Source organism: Lampetra planeri, unplaced genomic scaffold (genome assembly GCF_965212315.1).
Source record: "Lampetra planeri unplaced genomic scaffold, kcLamPlan1.2.h2 scaffold_223, whole genome shotgun sequence".
NCBI lineage: Eukaryota > Metazoa > Chordata > Hyperoartia > Petromyzontiformes > Petromyzontidae > Lampetra > Lampetra planeri.
Genome location: NW_027615000.1, coordinates 25,965 through 49,966, shown reverse-complemented (window position 1 = coordinate 49,966; position 24,002 = coordinate 25,965). Strand labels below are relative to the sequence as shown.

Here is a 24,002-nt window from a genome sequence, read left to right as displayed (position 1 = left end):
AGGGGAGGAGCTACCTGAGCAGTGGGCGGAGCTACCTGAGCAGTGGGAGGAGCTACCTGAGCAGTAGGAGGAGCTACCTGAGCAGTGGGAGGAGCTACCTGAGCAGTGAGCGCCAGTTACCTGAGCAGGTATTGTGGTCTATGTAAACATGACTCCTTGTAAAAAGGTGTCAGTTTTATTGCCAGATAGAAGGGTAAAAAAACAATTATATTTTTACTGGCAAATGAGGTTCCAATGGTGTAAATGCTTACCCCGAGCTCTCATACTCCGATGGTGCATTGTCTTTGAGTTGTGCGCCTTTTGGCGTCATCTGGTCCAACACCATGTGAGACTAGGCTCTAAGGAAAGCTGTCTCGGGTGTGGACCAATCAACTTCAAGGACAGTGCATACATTATCAGAGTTGTGTTTTTTGTTTGCATTATGACCGCAGGTATTGTGGTCTATGCAAACATGACTCCTTGTAAAAAAAGTGTCAGTTTTGTTGCCAGATAGAAGGGTAAACAAGTATAACCCGTAAAAAAAAGTTTTTCACTCTAAATCCTTTATATGCGTGGCGGCTAGAGTCCTCTCGTCCTCTGGCTTGAGATGGCTGCCACCTATGGGTCAGATGATTGCCTGCCACCATTAAGCAATTGGTAATTAAATATTTAATTTATTTTTTCCTAAATACTGTAAAGTTATGGAAAAACATTTCCACGAAAATAAATTGTCACGCACAACGAGTCCGTGTGCAAAATGTCAGCTCGATTGGATCACGGCAAGTGGGTTAAAAAAACGACCGAAAGATTTGCACGGTCGTAAGCGCGCAAGCAAGCAAGCGAGCGCAAGCAAGCGAACTTAATATAAAGGATTTAAAAAAACCAATGATCAGGCACGGAACCACTCGCACCGCGCCCCCGTCGTCTCGTGCGCCTGCAGGGCGAGCAGGCGGCGCTGCTGGCGGAGCTCCAGCGGGAGAAGGAGGCGCTGGAGGCCGCCATCGAGCAGGCGGGTCAGGCGCGGGCCCACGAGCAGGAGAACCAGCGGCTGCTGCAGCAGCTGCGTGCGCTGCAGGTGGCGCTTGCTCGCCCGCCACGTCGCTCGCCACGTCGCTCACCTCGTCGCTCGCTTCCTCACCCGCCTCGTCGCTCACCTCCTCACTTGCTTCTTCATCCACCTCGTCGCTCACCTTCTTGCTCACCTCACTTACCTCCTCGTTCGTCTACTCGCTCACTTCCTCGCTCGCTTCCTCGCTCACCTATTCGCTCACCTCCGAACTCGTCTCCTCGCTCACCTCCTTGCTCACCTCACTTACCTCCTCACTCGCCTCCTCACCCGCCTCGTCGCTCACCTCCTTGCTCGCCCCCTCGCTCACCTCCTCACTCACCACCTCACTCGCTTCCTCGCTCACCTCCTCACTCGCTTCCTCACCCGCCTCGTCGCTCGCTTCCTCACCCACTTCGTCGCTCACCTCCTTGCTCACCTCCTTGCTCGCCCCCTCACTCGCTTCCTCGCTCACCTATTCGCTCACCTCCTCACTCGCTTCCTCGCTCGCCTCCTCACCCGCCTCGTCGCTCACCTCCTTGCTCGCCCCCTCGCTCACCTCCTCACTCACCTCCTCGCTCGCTTCCTCGCTCACCTATTCGCTCACCTCCGCACTCGTCTCCTCGCTCAGCTCCTCACTCACCTCTTCACTCGCTTCTTCACCCACCTCGTCGCTCACCTCCTCACTCGCTTCCTCGCTCACTTCCTCGCTCACCTCGTCGCTCACCCCCTCACTCCCCCCCCCCCCCCCCCCCCCCCCACCAGGCGAGCTCGGCGATGCTGAGCAGCCGCCTCCAGGACGCGGAGGCGCAGGCGGAGAGGACGGCGCGGGAGACGGTGCGGCGCGACGAGGTGGCGGCGCACCTCACGCAGCTCCGCGAGGAGGTGGAGGGGCCACGCGGCCCCCTCGAGGAGGAGGAGGAGGAGGGGCACGAGGAGGAGCGGGGCGAGGGGGAGGAGAGGCGGAGGAACGGGCAGCACGAGGAGGAAGACGATGAGGAGGAGGAGGGGACGAGGTGAGATGAAGGGTTAGTCTGGTGGTGAGGGTAGGGTTAGTGTGGTGGTGGTGAGGGTAGGGTTAGTGTGGTGGTGAGGGTTGGGTGAGTGTTGTGGTGGTGAGGGTTGGGTGAGTGTGGTGGTGGTGAGGGTAGGGTTAGTGTTGTGGTGGTGAGGGTTGGGTTAGTGTGGTGGTGGTGAGGGTTGGGTGAGTGTGGTGGTGGTGAGGGTAGGGTTAGTGTTGTGGTGGTGAGGGTTGGGTTAGTGTGGTGGTGGTGAGGGTAGGGTTAGTGTGGTGGTGGTGAGGGTGAGTGTGGTGGTGGTGAGGGTAGGGTGAGTGTGGTGGTGGTGAGGGTAGGGTGAGTGTGGTGGTGGTGAGGGTAGGGTGAGTGTGGTGGTGGTGAGGGTTGGGTGAGTGTGGTGGTGGTGAGGGTAGGGTTAGTGTTGTGGTGGTGAGGGTTGGGTTATTGTGGTGGTGGTGAGGGTAGGGTTAGTGTGGTGATGGTGAGGGTGAGTGTGGTGGTGGTGAGGGTTGGGTGAGTGTGGTGGTGGTGAGGGTAGGGTTAGTGTTGTGGTGGTGAGGGTTGGGTTAGTGTGGTGGTGGTGAGGGTAGGGTTAGTGTGGTGGTGGTGAGGGTGAGTGTGGTGGTGGTGAGGGTAGGGTTAGTGTGGTGGTGGTGAGGGTAGGGTGAGTGTGGTGGTGGTGAGGGTAGGGTGAGTGTGGTGGTGGTGAGGGTAGGGTGAGTGTGGTGGTGGTGAGGGTGAGTGTGGTGGTGGTGAGGGTAGGGTGAGTGTGGTGGTGGTGAGGGTAGGGTGAGTGTGGTGGTGGTGAGGGTAGGGTTAGTGTGGTGGTGGTGAGGGTTGGGTGAGTGTGGTGGTGGTGAGGGTAGGGTGAGTGTGGTGGTGGTGAGGGTAGGGTTAGTGTGGTGGTGGTGAGGGTAGGGTGAGTGTGGTGGTGGTGAGGGTAGGGTGAGTGTGGTGGTGGTGAGGGTAGGGTTAGTGTGGTGGTGGTGAGGGTAGGGTGAGTGTGGTGGTGGTGAGGGTAGGGTGAGTGTGGTGGTGGTGAGGGTAGGGTGAGTGTGGTGGTGGTGAGGGTAGGGTGAGTGTGGTGGTGGTGAGGGTAGGGTGAGTGTGGTGGTGGTGAGGGTTAGTGTGGTGGTGGTGAGGGTAGGGTGAGTGTGGTGGTGGTGAGGGTAGGGTGAGTGTGGTGGTGGTGAGGGTAGGGTGAGTGTGGTGGTGGTGAGGGTAGGGTGAGTGTGGTGGTGGTGAGGGTAGGGTGAGTGTGGTGGTGGTGAGGGTAGGGTGAGTGTGGTGGTGGTGAGGGTAGGGTGAGTGTGGTGGTGGTGAGGGTAGGGTGAGTGTGGTGGTGGTGAGGGTGAGTGTGGTGGTGGTGAGGGTAGGGTGAGTGTGGTGGTGGTGAGGGTTGGGTGAGTGTGGTGGTGGTGAGGGTAGGGTTAGTGTTGTGGTGGTGAGGGTTGGGTTATTGTGGTGGTGGTGAGGGTAGGGTTAGTGTGGTGATGGTGAGGGTGAGTGTGGTGGTGGTGAGGGTTGGGTGAGTGTGGTGGTGGTGAGGGTAGGGTTAGTGTTGTGGTGGTGAGGGTTGGGTTAGTGTGGTGGTGGTGAGGGTAGGGTTAGTGTGGTGGTGGTGAGGGTGAGTGTGGTGGTGGTGAGGGTAGGGTTAGTGTGGTGGTGGTGAGGGTAGGGTGAGTGTGGTGGTGGTGAGGGTAGGGTGAGTGTGGTGGTGGTGAGGGTAGGGTGAGTGTGGTGGTGGTGAGGGTGAGTGTGGTGGTGGTGAGGGTAGGGTGAGTGTGGTGGTGGTGAGGGTAGGGTGAGTGTGGTGGTGGTGAGGGTAGGGTTAGTGTGGTGGTGGTGAGGGTTGGGTGAGTGTGGTGGTGGTGGTGAGGGTAGGGTGAGTGTGGTGGTGGTGAGGGTAGGGTTAGTGTGGTGGTGGTGAGGGTAGGGTGAGTGTGGTGGTGGTGAGGGTAGGGTGAGTGTGGTGGTGGTGAGGGTAGGGTTAGTGTGGTGGTGGTGAGGGTAGGGTGAGTGTGGTGGTGGTGAGGGTAGGGTGAGTGTGGTGGTGGTGAGGGTAGGGTGAGTGTGGTGGTGGTGAGGGTAGGGTGAGTGTGGTGGTGGTGAGGGTAGGGTGAGTGTGGTGGTGGTGAGGGTTAGTGTGGTGGTGGTGAGGGTAGGGTGAGTGTGGTGGTGGTGAGGGTAGGGTGAGTGTGGTGGTGGTGAGGGTAGGGTGAGTGTGGTGGTGGTGAGGGTAGGGTGAGTGTGGTGGTGGTGAGGGTTAGTGTGGTGGTGGTGAGGGTAGGGTGAGTGTGGTGGTGGTGAGGGTAGGGTGAGTGTGGTGGTGGTGAGGGTAGGGTGAGTGTGGTGGTGGTGAGGGTAGGGTGAGTGTGGTGGTGGTGAGGGTAGGGTGAGTGTGGTGGTGGTGAGGGTTGGGTGAGTGTGGTGGTGGTGGTGAGGGTAGGGTTAGTGTGGTGGTGGTTAGATGGAGGGTTATTGTGATTGTAATGGTGAGTGTGATAGTGAAGGTAGGGTGAGTGTTGTGATGGTTAGATGGAGGGTGATTGTAATGGTGAGTGTGATGGTGAGGGTAGGGTGAGTGTTGTGATGGTTAGATGGAGGGTTATTGTGATTGTAATGGTGAGTGTGATGGTGAGGGTAGGGTTAGTGTTGTGATGGTTAGATGGAGGGTTATTGTGATTGTCATGGTGAGTGTGATGGTGAGGGTAGGGTGAGTGTTGTGATGGTTAGATGGAGGGTTATTGTGATTGTCATGGTGAGTGTGATGGTGAGGGTAGGGTTAGTGTTGTGATGGTTAGATAGAGGGTTATTGTGATTGTCATGGTGAGTGTGATGGTGAGGGTAGGGTGAGTGTCGTGATGGTTAGATGGAGGGTTATTGTGATTGTCATGGTGAGTGTGATGGTGAGGGTAGGGTGAGTGTTGTGATGGTTAGATGGAGGGTTATTGTGATTGTCATGGTGAGTGTGATGGTGAGGGTAGGGTTAGTGTTGTGATGGTTAGATAGAGGGTTATTGTGATTGTCATGGTGAGTGTGATGGTGAGGGTAGGGTTAGTGTTGTGATGGTTAGATGGAGGGTTATTGTGATTGTAATGGTGAGTGTGATGGTGAAGGTAGGGTGAGTGTTGTGATGGTTAGATGGAGGGTTATTGTGATTGTAATGGTGAGTGTGATGGTGAGGGTAGGGTGAGTGTCGTGATGGTTAGATGGAGGGTTATTGTGATTGTAATGGTGAGTGTGATGGTGAAGGTAGGGTGAGTGTTGTGATGGTTAGATGGAGGGTTATTGTGATTGTCATTGGTAGGAGAGGGGTAATTCTGGGTTTAGGTTTTGCTATCGCTGTTGCTCTCCTTCACTCTGTGTCACTCTCTGTTGCTCTACGTCACTCTGTGTCACTCTACGTCACTCTGTGTCACTCTACGTCACTCTGTGTCGCTCTGTGTCACTCTGTGTCACTCTACGTCACTCTGTGTCACTCTACGTCACTCTGTGTCGCTCTGTGTCACTCTGTGTCGCTCTGTGTCACTCTGTGTCACTCTACGTCACTCTGTGTCGCTCTGTGTCACTCTGTGTCGCTCTGTGTCACTCTGTGTCACTCTACGTCACTCTGTGTCACTCTACGTCACTCTGTGTCGCTCTGTGTCACTCTGTGTCGCTCTGTGTCACTCTGTGTCACTCTGTGTCGCTCTGTGTTGCTCTCTGTTGCTTTACGTCACTCTGTGTCACTCTGTGTCACTTTGTCACTCTGTGTCACTCTGTGTCACTTTGTCACTCTGTGTCACTCTGTGTCACTCTGTGTCACTCTGTGTCACTCTGTGTCGCTCTGTGTCACTCTGTGTCGCTCTGTGTCACTCTGTGTCACTCTGTGTCACTCTGTGTCGCTCTGTGTCACTCTGTGTCACTCTGTGTCGCTCTGTGTCACTCTGTGTCACTCTGTGTCACTCTGTGTCGCTCTGTGTCACTCTGTGTCGCTCTGTGTCACTCTGTGTCACTCTGTGTCGCTCTGTGTCACTCTGTGTCACTCTGTGTCACTCTGTGTCGCTCTGTGTCACTCTGTGTCACTCTGTGTCACTCTGTGTCGCTCTGTGTCACTCTGTGTCACTCTGTGTCACTCTGTGTCACTCTGTGTCGCTCTGTGTCACTCTGTGTCGCTCTGTGTCACTCTGTGTCGCTCTGTGTCACTCTGTGTCACTCTGTGTCACTCTGTGTCACTCTGTGTCACTCTGCGTCGCTCTGTGTCACTCTGTGTCACTCTGTGTCGCTCTGTGTCACTCTGTGTCACTCTGTGTCGCTCTGTGTCACTCTGTGTCGCTCTGTGTCACTCTGTGTCACTCTGTGTCGCTCTGTGTCACTCTGTGTCACTCTGTGTCGCTCTGTGTCACTCTGTGTCGCTCTGTGTCACTCTGTGTCGCTCTGTGTCACTCTGTGTCACTCTGTGTCGCTCTGTGTCACTCTGTGTCGCTCTGTGTCACTCTGTGTCACTCTGTGTCGCTCTGTGTCGCTCTGTGTCACTCTGTGTCGCTCTGTGTCGCTCTGTGTCACTCTGTGTCGCTCTGTGTCACTCTGTGTCGCTCTGTGTCACTCTGTGTCACTCTGTGTCGCTCTGTGTCGCTCTGTGTCACTCTGTGTCACTCTGTGTCACTCTGTGTCGCTCTGTGTCACTCTGTGTCGCTCTGTGTCACTCTGTGTCACTCTGTGTCGCTCTGTGTCACTCTGTGTCGCTCTGTGTCGCTCTGTGTTGCTCTGTGTTGCTTTACGTCACTCTGTGTCACTCTGTGTCGCTCTGTGTCACTCTGTGTCACTCTGTGTCGCTCTGTGTCACTCTGTGTCGCTCTGTGTTGCTCTGTGTCACTCTGTGTCACTCTGTGTCGCTCTGTGTCGCTCTGTGTCACTCTGTGTCGCTCTGTGTCGCTCTGTGTCGCTCTGTGTCGCTCTGTGTCGCTCTGTGTCGCTCTGTGTCGCTCTGTGTCACTCTGTGTCGCTCTGTGTCGCTCTGTGTCGCTCTGTGTCACTCTGTGTCGCTCTGTGTCGCTCTGTGTCGCTCTGTGTCACTCTATGTCGCTCTGTGTCGCTCTGTGTCACTCTATGTCGCTCTGTGTCGCTCTGTGTCGCTCTGTGTCGCTCTGTGTCACTCTGCGTCACTCTGCGTCACTCTGTGTCGCTCTGTGTCGCTCTGTGTCACTCTATGTCGCTCTGTGTCGCTCTGTGTCGCTCTGTGTCACTCTGTGTCACTCTGTGTCGCTCTGTGTCGCTCTGTGTCGCTCTGTGTCGCTCTGTGTCACTCTGTGTCACTCTGTGTCACTCTGTGTCGCTCTGTGTTGCTCTGCGTCACTCTGTGTCACTCTGTGTCGCTCTGTGTCACTCTGTGTCGCTCTGTGTCACTCTGTGTCACTCTGTGTCACTCTGTGTCGCTCTGTGTCACTCTGTGTCACTCTGTGTCACTCTGTGTCGCTCTGTGTCACTCTGTGTCGCTCTGTGTCGCTCTGTGTCACTCTGTGTCACTCTGTGTCGCTCTGTGTCGCTCTGTGTCACTCTGTGTCACTCTGTGTCGCTCTGTGTCGCTCTGTGTCGCTCTGTGTCGCTCTGTGTCGCTCTGTGTCACTCTGTGTCGCTCTGTGTCGCTCTGTGTCGCTCTGTGTCGCTCTGTGTCGCTCTGTGTCACTCTGTGTCGCTCTGTGTCACTCTGTGTCGCTCTGTGTCGCTCTGTGTCGCTCTGTGTCACTCTGTGTCGCTCTGTGTCACTCTGTGTCACTCTGTGTCGCTCTGTGTCGCTCTGTGTCGCTCTGTGTCACTCTGTGTCACTCTGTGTCGCTCTGTGTCACTCTGTGTCGCTCTGTGTCACTCTGTGTCACTCTGTGTCACTCTGTGTCGCTCTGTGTCACTCTGTGTCACTCTGTGTCACTCTGTGTCACTCTGTGTCACTCTGTGTCACTCTGTGTCACTCTGCATCACTCTGTGTCACTCTGTGTCACTCTGTGTCACTCTGTGTCGCTCTGTGTCACTCTGTGTCGCTCTGTGTCACTCTGTGTCACTCTGTGTCACTCTGTGTCGCTCTGTGTCACTCTGCATCACTCTGTGTCACTCTGTGTCACTCTGTGTCACTCTGTGTCGCTCTGTGTCGCTCTGTGTCACTCTGTGTCACACTGTCACTCTGTGTCACTCTGTGTCACTCTGTGTCACTCTGTGTCACTCTGTGTCACACTGTGTCCCTCTGTGTTGCTCTCTGTTGCTTTACGTCACTCTGCATCACTCTGCATCACTCTGTGTCACTCTGCATCACTCTGTGTCACTCTGTGTCACTCTGTGTCACTCTGCATCACTCTGCATCACTCTGTGTCACTCTGCATCACTCTGTGTCACTCTGTGTCACTCTGTGTCACTCTGTGTCACTCTGTGTCGCTCTGTGTTGCTCTCTGTTGCTCTACGTCACTCTGTGTCACTCTGTGTCACTCTGCGTTGCTCTACGTCACTCTGTGTCGCTCTGCTCTTCCCTCGTTCCTCCGAGTGACGAGCTGTCACTTTTGTTCAGCCTTCGTGTGGACGTCGTGCAGGTGAGGCCCTGCATGAGTGGTGACGTGGTGTCACGTGGTTTGACGTGGTGTTGTGTGTGGTGAGTGTGGTGTGATGTGGCGTGTGGTGAGCGTGGTTTGACGTGGAGTCGCGTATGATGAGTGTGGTGTGACGTGGCGTGGCATGTGGTGAGTGTGGTGTGACGTAGTATTGCGTATGGTGTGACGTGGAGTGGCGTGTGTTGAGTGTGCTGTGACATGGCGTGTGGTGATTGTGGTGTGATGTGGCGTGGCGTGTGGTGAGTGTGGTGTGACATGGCATCGCGTGTGGTGTGACGTGGAGTGGCGTGTGGTGAGTGTGCTGTGACGTGGCATCGCGTGTGGTGTGACGTGGAGTGGCGTGTGGTGAGTGTGGTGTGACATGGCGTGTGGTGATTGTGGTGTGATGTGGAGTCGCGTGTTCTGAGTGTGCTGTGACGTGGTGTCGCATGTGGTGCTGTGACCAGGCGAGTAGTGACACGTCTCGTGCATTGCGGTGGAGTGCAGTGACTCTCCTTTCCGTCCCCCACCCTCGACCTCCACGAGTACACGCACGCAGGGTTGGCTACGTACGGCGCGAAAGAAGTTCAACATGCATACCCCTCTGCATCTGAGCCGAGCCAGAGCGAATGGGTGAAACTGTGACTTCAAGAATCACTTGAATCTTTGCTCGGGGGCCCAGCAGGCCCAAGCATGGCAGCCCAGAGGTCGCAACCGGGTACCCGATACCCGTACCCTACCCGATACCCGGCTACCCGTACCCGGCCGGGTACGGGTAGCCGTTTGCGACCCTGGTGCGGCCGGGTACGGGTACGGGTAGGCCGTGAGTCACTGGTGAGTCACCGTTTGTCACTCATTTCCCAACGTCTTGTTTCTTCTCACAATTCAAGTTCCTAGAATCAACCCACCCGCGCCTGCAACATGGCTTCATCCCAGAGGTCGCAACCGGGTACCCGATACCCGTACCCTACACGATACCCGGCTGGGTACGGGTAGACGTTTGTGACCCTGGTGCGGCCGGGTACAGGTACGGGTAGGCCGTGAGTCACTGGTGAGTCACCGTTTGTCACTCATTTCGGGTAGGGTATGGGTACGGGTAGGGAACGGGTACCCGTACCCGGCCGGGTACAGGTACCCATTTGCGACCCTGGTGCGGGTACAGGTAAGGAATCAAAACCCATCTTCTTGGTTCGTTCGGTAAAGTCACGTAGAAGGAAAATAATAAAGTAATTAAAATAAAACATTACAAAATACAATTCTCACGACGTTTCGGCCACAACGCAGGCAGCCGCCTTCAGGCGAAGAACAGGTCTGTCGGGGAGACAGAGTCTGAATGCAGACTCTGTCCTTGACAGACCTTATTACGTTTTTTTTTTCCTTCTACGTGACTTTACCGAAAGAACCAAGAAGATGAATCCCTGCAGTCACGAAAGCTTTCAATCGGAATCAAAACCCGTTTGCGACCTCTGGCGCAGTCCTGCCACGGGTGGGTCGTTAAGAAGGAGGAGGAGGGAGGAGGAGGAGGCTTCGCCGCGTGACGCTGGCCCCCGTGCTTGTGCCGCAGCATCCCGGGCCCCGAGGGCCGGGGGGCCGACGCGCTAGGCCGCAGCCTGCTGGATCTGCGCCGCGGCGTGGGGCGCGCGCTGAGACGCGCCGAGCGCGAGCGCGACGAGGCGGGCCGGGCGGCCCGGCGGGCCCAGCGGGAGGCGCAGCAGACGCGGGAGCAGCTGGCGGCGGCTCGCGAGGCAGCGGGCAACGCCGGCGCCCAGGCAGAGCAAGCGCAGGTGAGGCTCGCGCATTCATGCCCACCCAGGCTCCCTGCGGTGGCTCTAGGCCATTAATAGCGGTGATGTTGGTGCGTCGCTATGGCAACGTGGTCACGAGAGGGGACCCTAATGGGCATGGTGGCCATTAGCGGCAGGTCCAGACACGCACCGGTGTGCGTGTGTTTGTCTTTTGTGTGTGTGCAAGTGTGTGTGTGTGTGTTAGCGGTAGTGTAGCGTTTCGATTTAAAGCTTTCGTGACTGCAGCAGGGATTCATCTTCTTGGTTCTTTTGGTAAAGTCACGTAGAAGGGAAGGAATAAAATAATAAAAATTTAACATACTAAAATAAAAAAGTAAAAATGTCAATAAAATATAAATCTTTTCGATTTAAAACTTTCGTGACTGCAGGGATTCATCTTCTTGGTTCTTTCGGTAAAGTCACGTAGAAGGAAAGTAATAAAATAATAAAAATGAAACATAATAAAATAAAATTATGTTTTATTTTTATTATTTAATTAAAAATTAAACATAATAAAATTATAAAAATAAAACATAATTAAATTTCGATTTGAAGCTTTCGTGACTGCAGGGATTCATCTTCTTGGTTCTTTCGGTAAAGTCGTCACGTAGAAGGGAAGTAATAAAATAATAAAAATAAAACATAATAAAATAATTCTCACGACGTTTCGGCCACAACGCAAGCAGCCGTCCTCAGGTGGAGAACAGGTCCGTCAAGTAGACGTTCAGACTCTGCCTTCTCGACAAGAAGGTAGCGCAGCGGTTAGCGCGCTGCGCTATGAACCTGGCGACCCGGGTTCGATTCCCACTCACGGCCAACACCAGTGACGATTATCTGAACCGGTCCTGGGCCTCCCCTAGGTCGACTCAGCCTTAAATGAGTACCTGGTGTGTAAACATCGCCACTGGGGAGACAAAGGCGGCCGGGCGTGGTGCTGGCCACCCACCCCCTCGTGTGCCGTGCCGGCCTTCATAGGTGCTCGCTAACAGCACTTGCCCCTACAGTCTGTTAAGGCTACACGGGGGATCTTTGTCTTTGTGTGGAGTGCTAGCGTAGCGATTAGCGCGCTGCGCTACGAACCCGGCGGCCCAAGTTTGATTCCCGCTCACAGCCAACACCAGTGGTGGTTTATATGCACCGATTCTGAGGCTCCCCTAGGTCGACTCAGCCTCAAATGAACACCTGGTGTGGTGTGTAGACACCGCCACTGGGGAGACAAAGGCGGTCGGGCGTGGTGCTGACCACTCACCCCCTTGTGTACCGTGCCGGCCTTCATAGGTGCTCGCTAAAACCACTTGCCCCAACAATCTGTTAAGGCTATACAGGAAATCTTTGTATACCTTTGTTTGTATACCCTTGCGTCGCATGTGTGTGTGTGTGTACGTATACCCCTGTGTATACCCATGCGTGTGTGTGTGCGTGTACGTCTACCCATGTGTGTGTGTGTATACCCATGCGTATGTATGTGTCTGTATACCCGTGTGTGTGTGTACGTGTACCCATGCGTGTGTGTGTGTGTATGTGTACCCATGCGTGTGTGTGTGTGTATGTGTACCCATGCGTGTGTGTATATACCCGTGTGTGTATACCCATGCGTGTGTGTGTGTGTGCGTGTATGCGTGTGTCTATACCCATGCGTGTGTGTGTGTGTACCCATGCGTGTGTGTGTGTACGTGTACCCATGCGTGTGTGTGTGTGTGCGTGTATGCGTGTCTATACCCATGAGTGTGTGTGTGTGTGCGTGTATGTATACCCATGCGTGTGTGTGTGTGTACGTGTACCCATGCGTGTGTGTGTGTGTACGTGTACCCATGCGTGTGTGTGTGTGTATATACCCGTGTGCATGTACCTATGCGTGTGTGTGTGTGCGTGTACCCATACGTGTGTGGGTGTGTACCCATGCGTGTGTGTGTGTGTACGTGTACCCATGCGTGTGTGTGTGTGTACGTGTACCCATGCGTGTGTGTGTGTGTATATACCCGTGTGCATGTACCTATGCGTGTGTGTGTGTGCGTGTACCCATACGTGTGTGGGTGTGTACCCATGCGTGTGTGTGTGTGTACGTGTACCCATGCGTGTGTGTGTGTGTACGTGTACCCATGCGTGTGTGTGTGTGTATATACCCGTGTGCATGTACCTATGCGTGTGTGTGTGTGCGTGTACCCATACGTGTGTGGGTGTGTACCCATGCGTGTGTGTGTATACCTGTGTAGTAACGCTCACGACTCGTTCACACCGGAGTTGGAGGCACACTTGTTTATTTAACACCAACGTTGTGACATACACATTTGAGGGGGTATCGGCCCCCTCACCCGTCTATCTGAGGACACACCTCTCTAGCTAACCCTAGCCTGCCTCTGAGTCCTCCACTAATGGGCTAGGGGAGGCTATCTTGGCCCGACACTGGTCAGTCGGGCCCGGTACCCAGAGTCCAGACCAGCACTGGCTCTGGCTCTGGTACCACGCCACTGGCTCGCGCCTGCGCGGTCCTGATAAGGACGGCGTACCAGGGGGAGTCCAGGGCTCTATCTCAGACGTCTTCCGCCTCCTCTTCTTTAGCTAAACATCACTCCCGAGCCCTTCGATACAATCCCCTTTTATACCCAACCCCTCCCTGAGGGGTGGGGCCCCGGGGGATCATAACGACCGAATCGACCCCCCAGGGTGTCTGGCGCGGACGTCGCAGAGGGCACCTGCTTGTGCACACATGTAGCCCCGCCTACTGTGTTTGTTTACCATAGGCTGCCATGCATAACGGGCTCTCTCTCTAACACCCCTACATCACTCCCCCCCGCATAGCATGCAGCCGTCCCGGCTGCCAACATACAAAAATTTGACAATAAAGGTGCCTTCACCCCCTGACTGCGCGTGTGCCTCACTATTTTTGAACAATAACAGGAACCAGAACAAGAACGCAACAACAAGATGAGAAACAACCCGACGCACCCCCCCGAATAAATACGAATTCCGTAAAAAAAACAGCTTATATACAACCAGCAGGGAACCCACCCCGCACACACAACAAACGGTGAACCCAGCATATGTACATCCGAGGAGCGGGAACCACACCATCCACACAACACCCAATAAACACAACAGCTATGTACACATTTTCCGGCCTCACAACAGTTTGCGCATTTTAGCGCGCGTCCTTGCAGCGGGCCCCTCACACGGGGTAACCCCGCGTGGCGGACAATCAGGTGGCGACTGTCCGTCTTGAGGTGAGCATTCCTCTGACTCCGCGTGACCCTCGGCATCCGCAGGAGGGGTGATCGGGCGTGAGCCCGTCACTCCTGATGCTCCTGAAGGTGGCACAGCCGGCAAGGCATTAGGTGAGAGCGACGGAGACGGACCCAGCAAGTCGGCCGACCCCCCACATGTTTGGCCACGCGCGTGTGAAGTGGGGTTGTGAACCGCAGCGAAGGGTTTTAATCTGGAGGGGTGCACGAACCATCGCCGCTTCCCCCACTTGATGCGCACGCACTGCGGACGTAACACCTCCACCACTTCCACAGGGCCCCGCCACGGCCGCACAAGTTTAGAGGAGGTTGCCAGTGGCACCTGGGGGCAGTGCAACCATGCCTTGTCCCCCGGCTTCCACTGCAGCATGTGCGCTCGACTCAATCTGAGGCGCTCATTTGCCTTCTGACGGAGGTCAGAGTTTTGCATTGCAGCATCCCGTGCCTCGGTCAATTTGTCCAGATTAAATTTAACGTGGTCAGCCAGATTAGTTTTTCCCTGCGGCACGGGGATCCGCAACTGGGCACGAACAGGCGGGTCTGGTTCTCGGCCGTACATGAGGTAAAAGGGAGAAAACCCCGTAGCCGCATGGGGTGCCATCCGGTACGCCGCCAAGACCCCCTGAATTTGTAGGTCCCAATCCGTTTGCGAGTCCGAAACTTGTTGTGATAACATGGACGAGATGGTGCGATGCAAACGTTCGACCATCCCGTCAGTTTGTGGGTGATATGGGGAGGTCCGAATTTTCTTTGTGCCCAGGAGATCGCAGACTTGTCTGAGTAGTTTACCGGAAAAATTTCTGCCCTGGTCGGTCAGCAGCCTCTCCGGAGCACCTTTGTCCAGGACATAACCCTGAACAAAGGCCTCCACGATGGCTGCTGCCGACTGGTTGGCCAAAGGCCAGGCCATAGGCCAGCGTGTAAAATACTCGACACCCGTCAACAAATATCTATTCCCTCTGGGGGTGGCGGGGAATGGTCCCAAAATGTCCAGAGCGACCAGCTCGTTTATCCTGGACACTTTGATCGATTGCAAGGGCGGGTTAGACTCCCGTGCCGGCGGTTTGCGTTGTGCACATTGAGGGCACGATCCCAACAAATCCCCCACATCCCTCGTCATGCCAGGCCAGTAAAAATCAAGTTGCAGCAAGGCGAGAGTCTTTTGGGTTCCCAGGTGTAGGAGGCGCTCATGAGCGGCCCATACCATCCTACCCCGCAACCCAGTAGGGACAACCAGCCGATGTCGACGTGACTTCCCGTCCCAATGCATTAGCAGACCTTGGCACATTTCCCATGCGTCGGAACCACCACTTTTTCCCCCCGCCGCACCGCCAACGCGACGTCGCCACCCGAGGAGGGAGACATCCTCCATCTGGAGGCGCCCCCATTCAATGACGGGCAACCCCAACAGGGAATCTTTGCCCTGTTGTTCGATCGAATTAGGAACCATTGCATCGTCGTCGTTGGCGGCCGCCAAGACAGGTACCGATGTGTCCCCTGGAGGCCTGCAACGTCCGGACCCCAGGAGGCATGCACACTCGGAGGTGGTTGGCAAGCGTGACAGAGCGTCCGCGTTGGTGTGGCGAACGCCCTTGCGGTATGTGGTTTGGAAATCGTAATCCTGGAGGACCTCCAACCATCGGGACAATTGTCCCGATGGCTGTTGAACCCTCAGGGCGTACTGCAGTGCCGCATGATCTGTGCGGACGGTGAAATGCCGACCGTACAGATATGGGCGATACTGTTGGACGAAATGGACAATTGCCAACAGTTCCCTACGGGTGACACAATACCGTTGCTCCGCTGGAGACAACACCCGACTGCCGTACGCAACCACATGTTCCACGCCGTCAACCACCTGGGAGAGCACGCCCCCAATACCCGTGTTGCTCGCATCGGTGTCGAGCAAGAACGGTTTTGAAAAATCAGGGTAAATCAGGGGAGGAGCGTTTACCAAAGCATCCCGAAGGGAGCAAAAAGCAGCCTCCTCCTCCTGACCCCAGCAAAACCGAACCCCTTTAGATGTTAAAGCATGTAGGGGTTTGGCGATAGTCGCAAAATTAGCGACGAAGCGTCTATAATACGACGCAAACCCAATAAAACTCCTAACCTCTCCCACTGAGGTGGGAGTCGGCCAGGAGCTTACACACTGCGTTTTGGCGGGATCGGTAGAAATACCTGAGCGCCCCACGATGTGCCCCAAATAACGCACCGACTCGCGTAACAAATGGCATTTTTGGGGCTTAAATTTCAAATTAGCAGCCCGCATCTTTAGGAAAACCGCCCGCAACCTCTGGAGATGTTCCTCAAAAGTTTTGCCAAAGACAATGACGTCATCCAAATAAATCAGGCACGACTCCCATTGCAATCCAGCCAAAACCAATTCCATCAACCGCTGGAAAGTTGCCGGCGCTGAGTGTAAGCCCATCGGCAACCGGTTGAATTGAAACAGGCCGTGCGGAGTACGGAAAGCAGTTTTAGGCTTTGAATCATCGTCCAGAGGAAGCTGCCAGAATCCCGAAAGTAAGTCCAATGTGGAGAAGAATCGCGCTCCCGCCAAGACGTCAAGCGATTCGTCCATCCGTGGGAGCGGGTATGCGTCGGCAACCGTAATTTTATTAAGGCGCCGAAAGTCAACGCAAAACCGCAACGAACCGTCCTGCTTCTTAACCAGGACGATCGGCGCTCCCCAAGGGCTGTTGGAGGGAGAAATTATGTCGGCGGCTAGCATGTCATCAACAGCCGATTTGACATGGTCCTTTTCGGCGGGACTCAACCGAAAAGGATTTTGGCGTATTGGCGCGCTGTCACCCGTATCAATATGGTGACGCAGCAGATGAGTGCAGCCCAAATCGTATTTATCCCGACTGAAAACGTCGGAAAATTCCCTCAGTAGTGTCTTAAGACGTTGGCGCTCTAAATTTGACAGGTCCGTCGATCCCGCGCAAAGCGCCTCGAGCCACCCTTCATCGCTGTCTGAATGTGGTCGCGGTGCAGGGGCAGCGCCGACATGACTCGCGACGGGTTCCTCACAGGGCACCGGCGTTGCGTGAGCAAGCACGGTCCCCTGTGGGACCACCACCGTCTGCGAGCCCACATTGAGGACCGCGATGAAGGGTTCTCCATCCCCTCTCACTATGGTCTGGGCCGGGAGTAAATTAGGTCCACTGACCCCGGCCCTAGACGGTCCCAGCAAAACCCCTTGAGCCCCAATGCCCTTAGCGAAGGGCCGCCGAAGTCTCAAAGGAATTAACATTTGCGCCCCCGGAGGAACGCGCACCGTTCTATCTACGAACGCCGGCACCGTCGCGAACGCCGTCCGGCTCGTAGCGGGGGATGGCAAAAACGCCATGCGTCGGCCCGATGGGAGCTCAATGCATCCCTGGTCGATTAATATCCTAATCGGCATTTTGGCCAGGAAATCCGTCCCCAGCAGGCACGGAACCGCCAGCGAGGAGGAAACAAAAATCGGCCCAGATAATTTAATATCCCCGACACAAATTTGGGCTCGAATTTGTCCGATGATGCCAAGTGAACCCCCGTTAGCAGCAAAGAATGGCACATTAACAGGCATCAAAGGACGGCTCTGGGCAGGGAGAATGTTATAAATCAACTCCGAAATAATGGTCGCCGATGCTCCTGTATCGACCAGGATGCGCACCTCGACCCCATCGATGTGACCCACCACGGCCGACGACCCCGATGACGCGGCTACAACCCGATGGGCCAACACGGACCACTGGCTGGGTTCAATGTGAGTACCCAGAGCGGTGCGTGTTGGTGCCATGGTACGCGATATTTGCCCCCCCTTCGCTGCGGTGTTCGAGTGTGTGACGGGCGTGTGCGTGGGCCAAACATGAGGGGTGCCGCGACTCGCCGGATTATGATGGTGGAGCTTGTGACGAGGGCCGGCGTCCCGTCGAGGTGTCGTTCCGTGCTGCCGAGGAGAGCGGCACCCCGAGGCGACGTGGCCCCGGATGCCGCAGTTATAACAGCGTGGAAGCGCTGGTGGCGACGATGGACGTTGTAGACGGCTTGAACCGGCCCGGTCCTCCCGCGCTCCCGCTCCGTGCTGCCGTCGATGGTTGATGGCGCAAACCTCTTCCGCCGGGAGGGTGGCCGCAGCGACGGCGCGCCCGCTCGCCGCCTTGCTGGCCTTCCGTCGTTGAGAGGACAGGTTTGCGTGGAGGAGACGGGCCGCTTGGAGGGAGCACATCTCTGCATCGTCCTGTGCGACAATGACGATGTCTAAGTCGTCCGCCAGCAAAAGTATCTTCTCTGTCACCATGGCGTCGACACCCTCGTCATCCATTCGTGGAAAGGCCTCCTTCGCCAGTGCCAGGAGGCTTGTGCGGTACGCCAGGGGCGACTCCTTCGTCCCCCGCTGGCGATCGTAAAAGAGTTGGCGACAGTCCGATGGTGGACCATATACCGCCGACAGCACCTGCATCGCCTTCCGCAGCGTGGAGCGCCTCTCCTTCGAAGCCGATGTTAGAGTGGCGAGGGCGTCGCTGTCGAGAAGTGCTGGCAGCGCGCGGAGAGCCTCGGCGTCTGTCCACTGTGCCATCTCCTGGTGAGCGAGGAAGCGCCGCTGGAAGCCGCCCCAGTCACCGTCCTCGCCCACAAATTCCTTGAGTGGAGGTAGCCGCTGATGTAAGGCAGCGGCTGCAGAGGAAGAACGCACTCCCTCGTCCGCCTCACTCAAGTCAGCGTCGGCACGAACCAGCGATGGCATCGCCGGTCGCACCCGTGGTGACGCGGCAGGCACTGTACTCCCGCCGTTGGACGCGATGCTTAGAGCGGCCACGCCCTCAACAGCAGCTGCGGCGATGGCGGGAGTTTCAAAATGTTGCTCCGTTGAAATGGCGGGAAGGCGCTGTGGTCGTTGGCTGCTGTCGCCTCGTGGCGGTCCCGCAGCCCCCAGCCGCGTGATGTTGTCGAGCATGGCGGCTGCGGCGTACAGCAGCTCGGCCAGCTTCGCGTGCGCCTGCCTCAGCCCCTCCGTCGACGGCTCCCCTTCCTCCAGCTGCTGTGGCGTGGATGCACCCAGCCCCGGCTGCTCGATGGCATCTTCAGCCATCTCGGGCCCTCCGACTGCAGCGGTGTCCTCCGCCCCTGGTACTCCGACTCGAGTCGTCCGGCGTGTATCCATGTTCGTACTTTGTTTCACTTCTGACGCCAGATGTAGTAACGCTCACGACTCGTTCACACCGGAGTTGGAGGCACACTTGTTTATTTAACACCAACGTTGTGACATACACATTTGAGGGGGTATCGGCCCCCTCACCCGTCTATCTGAGGACACACCTCTCTAGCTAACCCTAGCCTGCCTCTGAGTCCTCCACTAATGGGCTAGGGGAGGCTATCTTGGCCCGACACTGGTCAGTCGGGCCCGGTACCCAGAGTCCAGACCAGCACTGGCTCTGGCTCTGGTACCACGCCACTGGCTCGCGCCTGCGCGGTCCTGATAAGGACGGCGTACCAGGGGGAGTCCAGGGCTCTATCTCAGACGTCTTCCGCCTCCTCTTCTTTAGCTAAACATCACTCCCGAGCCCTTCGATACAATCCCCTTTTATACCCAACCCCTCCCTGAGGGGTGGGGCCCCGGGGGATCATAACGACCGAATCGACCCCCCAGGGTGTCTGGCGCGGACGTCGCAGAGGGCACCTGCTTGTGCACACATGTAGCCCCGCCTACTGTGTTTGTTTACCATAGGCTGCCATGCATAACGGGCTCTCTCTCTAACACCCCTACACCTGTGTACGTGTACCCATGTGTGTGTGTACGTGTACCCATGCGTGTGTGTGTGTGTACCCATGGGTGTGTGTGTGTACGTGTACCCATGTGTGTGTGTACGTGTACCCATGCGTGTGTGTGTGTGTACCCATGGGTGTGTGTGTGTACGTGTACCCATGTGTGTGTGTACGTGTACCCATGCGTGTGTGTGTGTACGTGTACCCATGCGTGTGTGTGTGTGTACGTGTACCCATGCGTGTGTGTGTGTACGTGTTCCCATGCGTGTGTGTGTGTGTGTACGTGTACCCATGCGTGTGTGTGTGTACGTGTACCCATGCGTGTGTGTGTGTGTACCCATGCGTGTGTGTGTGTGTACGTGTACCCATGCGTGTGTGTACGTGTACCCATGCGTGTGTGTGTGTGTACGTGTACCCATGCGTGTGTGTGTGTACGTGTACCCATGCGTGTGTGTGTGTGTACCCATGCGTGTGTGTGTACGTGTACCCATGCGTGTGTGTGTGTACGTGTACCCATGCGTGTGTGTGTGTACGTGTACCCATGCGTGTGTGTGTGTGTACGTGTACCCATGCGTGCGTGTGTGTGTATACCTGTGTACGTGTACCCATGCGTGTGTGTGTGTGTGTGTACGTGTACCCATGCGTGTGTGTGTGTGTGTACCTGTGTACGTGTACCCATGCGTGTGTGTGTGTGTACGTGTACCCATGCGTGTGTGTGTGTGTACGTGTACCCATGTGTGTGTGTACGTGTACCCATGCGTGTGTGTGTGTGTGTACGTGTACCCATGCGTGTGTGTGTACGTGTACGTGTACCCATGTGTGTGTGTACGTGTACCCATGCGTGTGTGTGTGTGTGTACGTGTACCCATGCGTGTGTGTGTGTGTACGTGTACCCATGCGTGTGTGTGTGTATACCTGTGTACGTGTTCCCATGCGTGTGTGTGTGTGTACGTGTACCCATGCGTGTGTGTGTGTACGTGTACCCATGCGTGTGTGTGTGTGTATACCTGTGTACGTGTACCCATGCGTGTGTGTGTGTGTACGTGTACCCATGCGTGTGTGTGTACGTGTACCCATGTGCGTGTGCGTGTGTGTGTGTGTACGTGTACCCATGCGTGTGTGTGTGTGTGTACGTGTTCCCATGCGTGTGTGTGTGTGTGTACGTGTTCCCATGCGTGTGTGTGTGTGTATACCTGTGTACGTGTACCCATGCGTGTGTGTGTGTACGTGTACCCATGTGCGTGCGCGTGTGTGTGTGTGCTTCAGGCGGAGTGGCAGCAGCAGCTGGCGTCTGCGCGTCACCGCCTGTCCCAGGCCCTGCAGGAGCGCGAGCAGCTGGCGGCCGAGCTGGAGCAGCGCGACGTGCAGGTACGAGTCCACACAAAGACAAAGGTCCCCCGCGTAGCCTTCTACGGGCCGTCAGGGCAAGTGCCGTTTGCGAGGGGCGGCACTTACGAACCCCGGCACGGCGCACGAGGGGGTGGGTGGCCGGCGGTGCGCCCGGCCGCCTTTGTCTCTCCAGTGCTGATGTTTAATGCACGCCGCGCCGAGTACTCGTTTGAGGTTGAGTCGACCTAAGGGAGGCACGGGACTGGTTCATACGTTCGCTCTCACTGTTATTGGCCGACAGCGGGAATCTAACTCTGGTCGCCTGACTCTTAGCGCCTAAACCACTGCGTCTCCTATTCATTTTCTTAGGTTTTTTTTCGGTAAAGTCACGTAGGTAAAGAATTAAAATTAATAAAATTAAAATAAAATAAAAATCACGACGTTTTTGGAGGCAACACAAGCTTCCGTCTTCAGGTGGAACCGTCACAGCACGATAGCTGTATCCGCGTCTGGACACACGCACACACGCACACACGCACACACGCACACACGCAGACACGCACACACGCAGACACGCACACACGCACACACGCACACACGCACACACGCAGACACGCACACACACACACACGCACACACGCACACACGCACACACGCAGACACGCACACACGCACACACGCACACACGCACACACGCGGACACGCGGACACGCACACACGCAGACACGCACACACGCACACACGCGGACACGCACACACGCACACACGCGGACACGCACACACGCACACACGCACACACGCACACACGCACACACGCAGACACGCACACACGCAGACACGCACACACGCACACACGCAGACACGCACACACGCACACACGCACACACGCAGACACGCACACACGCACACACGCACACACGCACACACGCACACACGCGGACACGCGGACACGCACACACGCACACACGCACACACGCACACACGCACACACGCAGACACGCACACACGCAGACACGCACACACGCGGACACGCGGACACGCACACACGCAGACACGCACACACGCACACACGCGGACACGCACACACGCACACACGCACACACGCACACACGCGGACACGCACACACGCGGACACGCACACACGCACACACGCACACACGCACACACGCACACACGCGGACACGCACACACGCAGACACGCACACACGCACACACGCAGACACGCACACACGCACACACGCACACACGCACACACGCACACACGCAGACACGCACACACGCACACACGCAGACACGCACACACGCACACACGCAGACACACACACACGCACACACGCGGACACGCGGACACGCACACACGCACACACGCACACACGCGGACACGCGGACACGCGGACACGCGGACACGCGGACACGCACACACGCACACACGCGGACACACGCACACACGCGGACACGCACACACGCACACACGCACACACGCACACACGCAGACAAACATAGGGGGAGTGGCGGCGCCGCAATTGCCGCACCACTGCGCTACGAACCCGGCTCCATGAATTGGATTCCCAGCCATGGGTTAGTCGCGAATCATATCAAAGCCAGTCCCGAGTTTCCCCAAGGTCGACTCAGCCCTTGAAATCACTGCCTAGTGAGTGCGGTGCCTGTAAAACATCAGCACTGGAGAGACAAAGGCAGCCGGGAGGGCACGGCACTGGCCACCAAGGGTCTGGAATGCTCCTAGATTTGAAGCAGGGTTTGGTGGTGGTACATGTAGTTTTTTCCTGGATTTTTGGGTGGAATGCTGTTGCCAATAAACTGCAACTTGAATCGCTACCTATGAGATCTTCACTCCAAAAACTGCTCTAGAGGCGTTGTACACCCCCCCCTAGCCGCCACTGCTATTCAGTGGCCTAAAATAAAATAAAATGTTTCGTTCCGGATGATCGCTGCAAAGTATGATCTGTGTTTTGATTTAGTGTGCTGATCTTAAAGGTGCATTGAAAAATTATAATAGTCCGAATGATGCTCCTACTGTTGTGGAGTGACTCATGCAGCCAGCTATGGCTGCAGGGTTTTGGTAGTAGTACATGTTGTTTATGTTGTTTATTGTGAAAATTCGGTCACAGTTCCTATGATCACTGTGTCATTGCTTTCATGGCTTTATTTTGGTGATTTCGAAAAGTGTATTGGTTTGGCCATGTTTGTTTGTTGTAGTACGGAGTTAGACTGATGGCCTTAATCTAAGTTGTCTTGTGGTTGTTGTTGTTTGACTTGCATCCCACTGGGATTTGTGCACACAGCGTTGGTGTACGGTGCTTTTTCTGCAATGTTTTGCTGTCTTTTCTTGGATTTTCTGTTTGCACTCAGTCACATATTCACTTTGCGATGTTTTCTTGTTCATGATTTTGTTTTTTGTTTGTTGCGGTTGCACCCGATTCAAGGGCCGAATGGCTCACAGGGCTACACCTAATACATGAACTTGAACTTGAACCCGCTAACAGCACTTACCCCGACAGTCTGTCAAGGCCAATATAAAGTTTGTTTTGCTTAACAAGGAGAGGACTCAAGGATAGGAGGCATCATCGTCCTTGTATAAGTGACTGAGTTGGTGAGTGAGTGAGTGGATGAGTGAGTGGGTGAGTGAGTGGGTGAGTGAGTGGGCAGGTGGGTTATTGAGTGAGTGAGTGGGCGGGTGGGTGAGTAACCGAGTGACTGAGTGGATAACTGAGTGAGTGGGTGAGTGAACGAGTGAGTGGGTGAGTGAGTTGGTGAGTGAGTGAGTGAGTAAGTGAGTGGATGAGTGAGTGGGTGAGTGAGTGAGTGGGTGGTGAGTGAGTGAGTGAGTGAGTGAGTGGGCGGGTGGGTTATTGAGTGAGTGAGTGGGCGGGTGGGTGAGTAACCGAGTGACTGAGTGGATAACTGAGTGAGTGGGTGAGTGAACGAGTGAGTGGGTGAGTGAGTTGGTGAGTGAGTGAGTGAGTAAGTGAGTGGATGAGTGAGTGGGTGAGTGAGTGAGTGGGTGGGTGAGTGGGTGAGTGAGTGGGCGGGTGGGTTATTGAGTGAGTGAGTGGGCGGGTGGGTGAGTAACCGAGTGACTGAGTGAATAACTGAGTGAGTGGGTGAATGAACGAGTGAGTGGGTGAGTGAGTTGGTGAGTGAGTGAGTAAGTGAGTGGATGAGTGAGTGGGTGAGTGAGTGAGTGGGTGGGTGGGTGAGTGACCGAGTGACTGAGTGGATAACTGAGTGAGTGGGTGAGTGGGTGAGTGAACGAGTGAGTGAGTGAGTGGGTGAGTTGG

General features: G+C 55.7%; 1 protein-coding gene across 1 annotated transcript in view; it reads left to right on the top strand.

Annotated features, from left to right (window-relative positions):
* LOC144740510 (uncharacterized) overlaps positions 1-24,002 on the top strand; it is a gene marked incomplete at its 3' end in the record, with an annotated part of 70,092 nt that overhangs the window by 21,501 nt on the left and 24,589 nt on the right. Inside the window, exons 6-9 of the mRNA XM_078623356.1 lie at positions 920-1,054; positions 1,790-2,040; positions 10,162-10,381; positions 20,641-20,742. Of these exons, the coding sequence (XP_078479482.1) occupies positions 920-1,054; positions 1,790-2,040; positions 10,162-10,381; positions 20,641-20,742 (708 nt within the window). The remainder of the gene's footprint in view (positions 1-919; positions 1,055-1,789; positions 2,041-10,161; positions 10,382-20,640; positions 20,743-24,002) is intronic.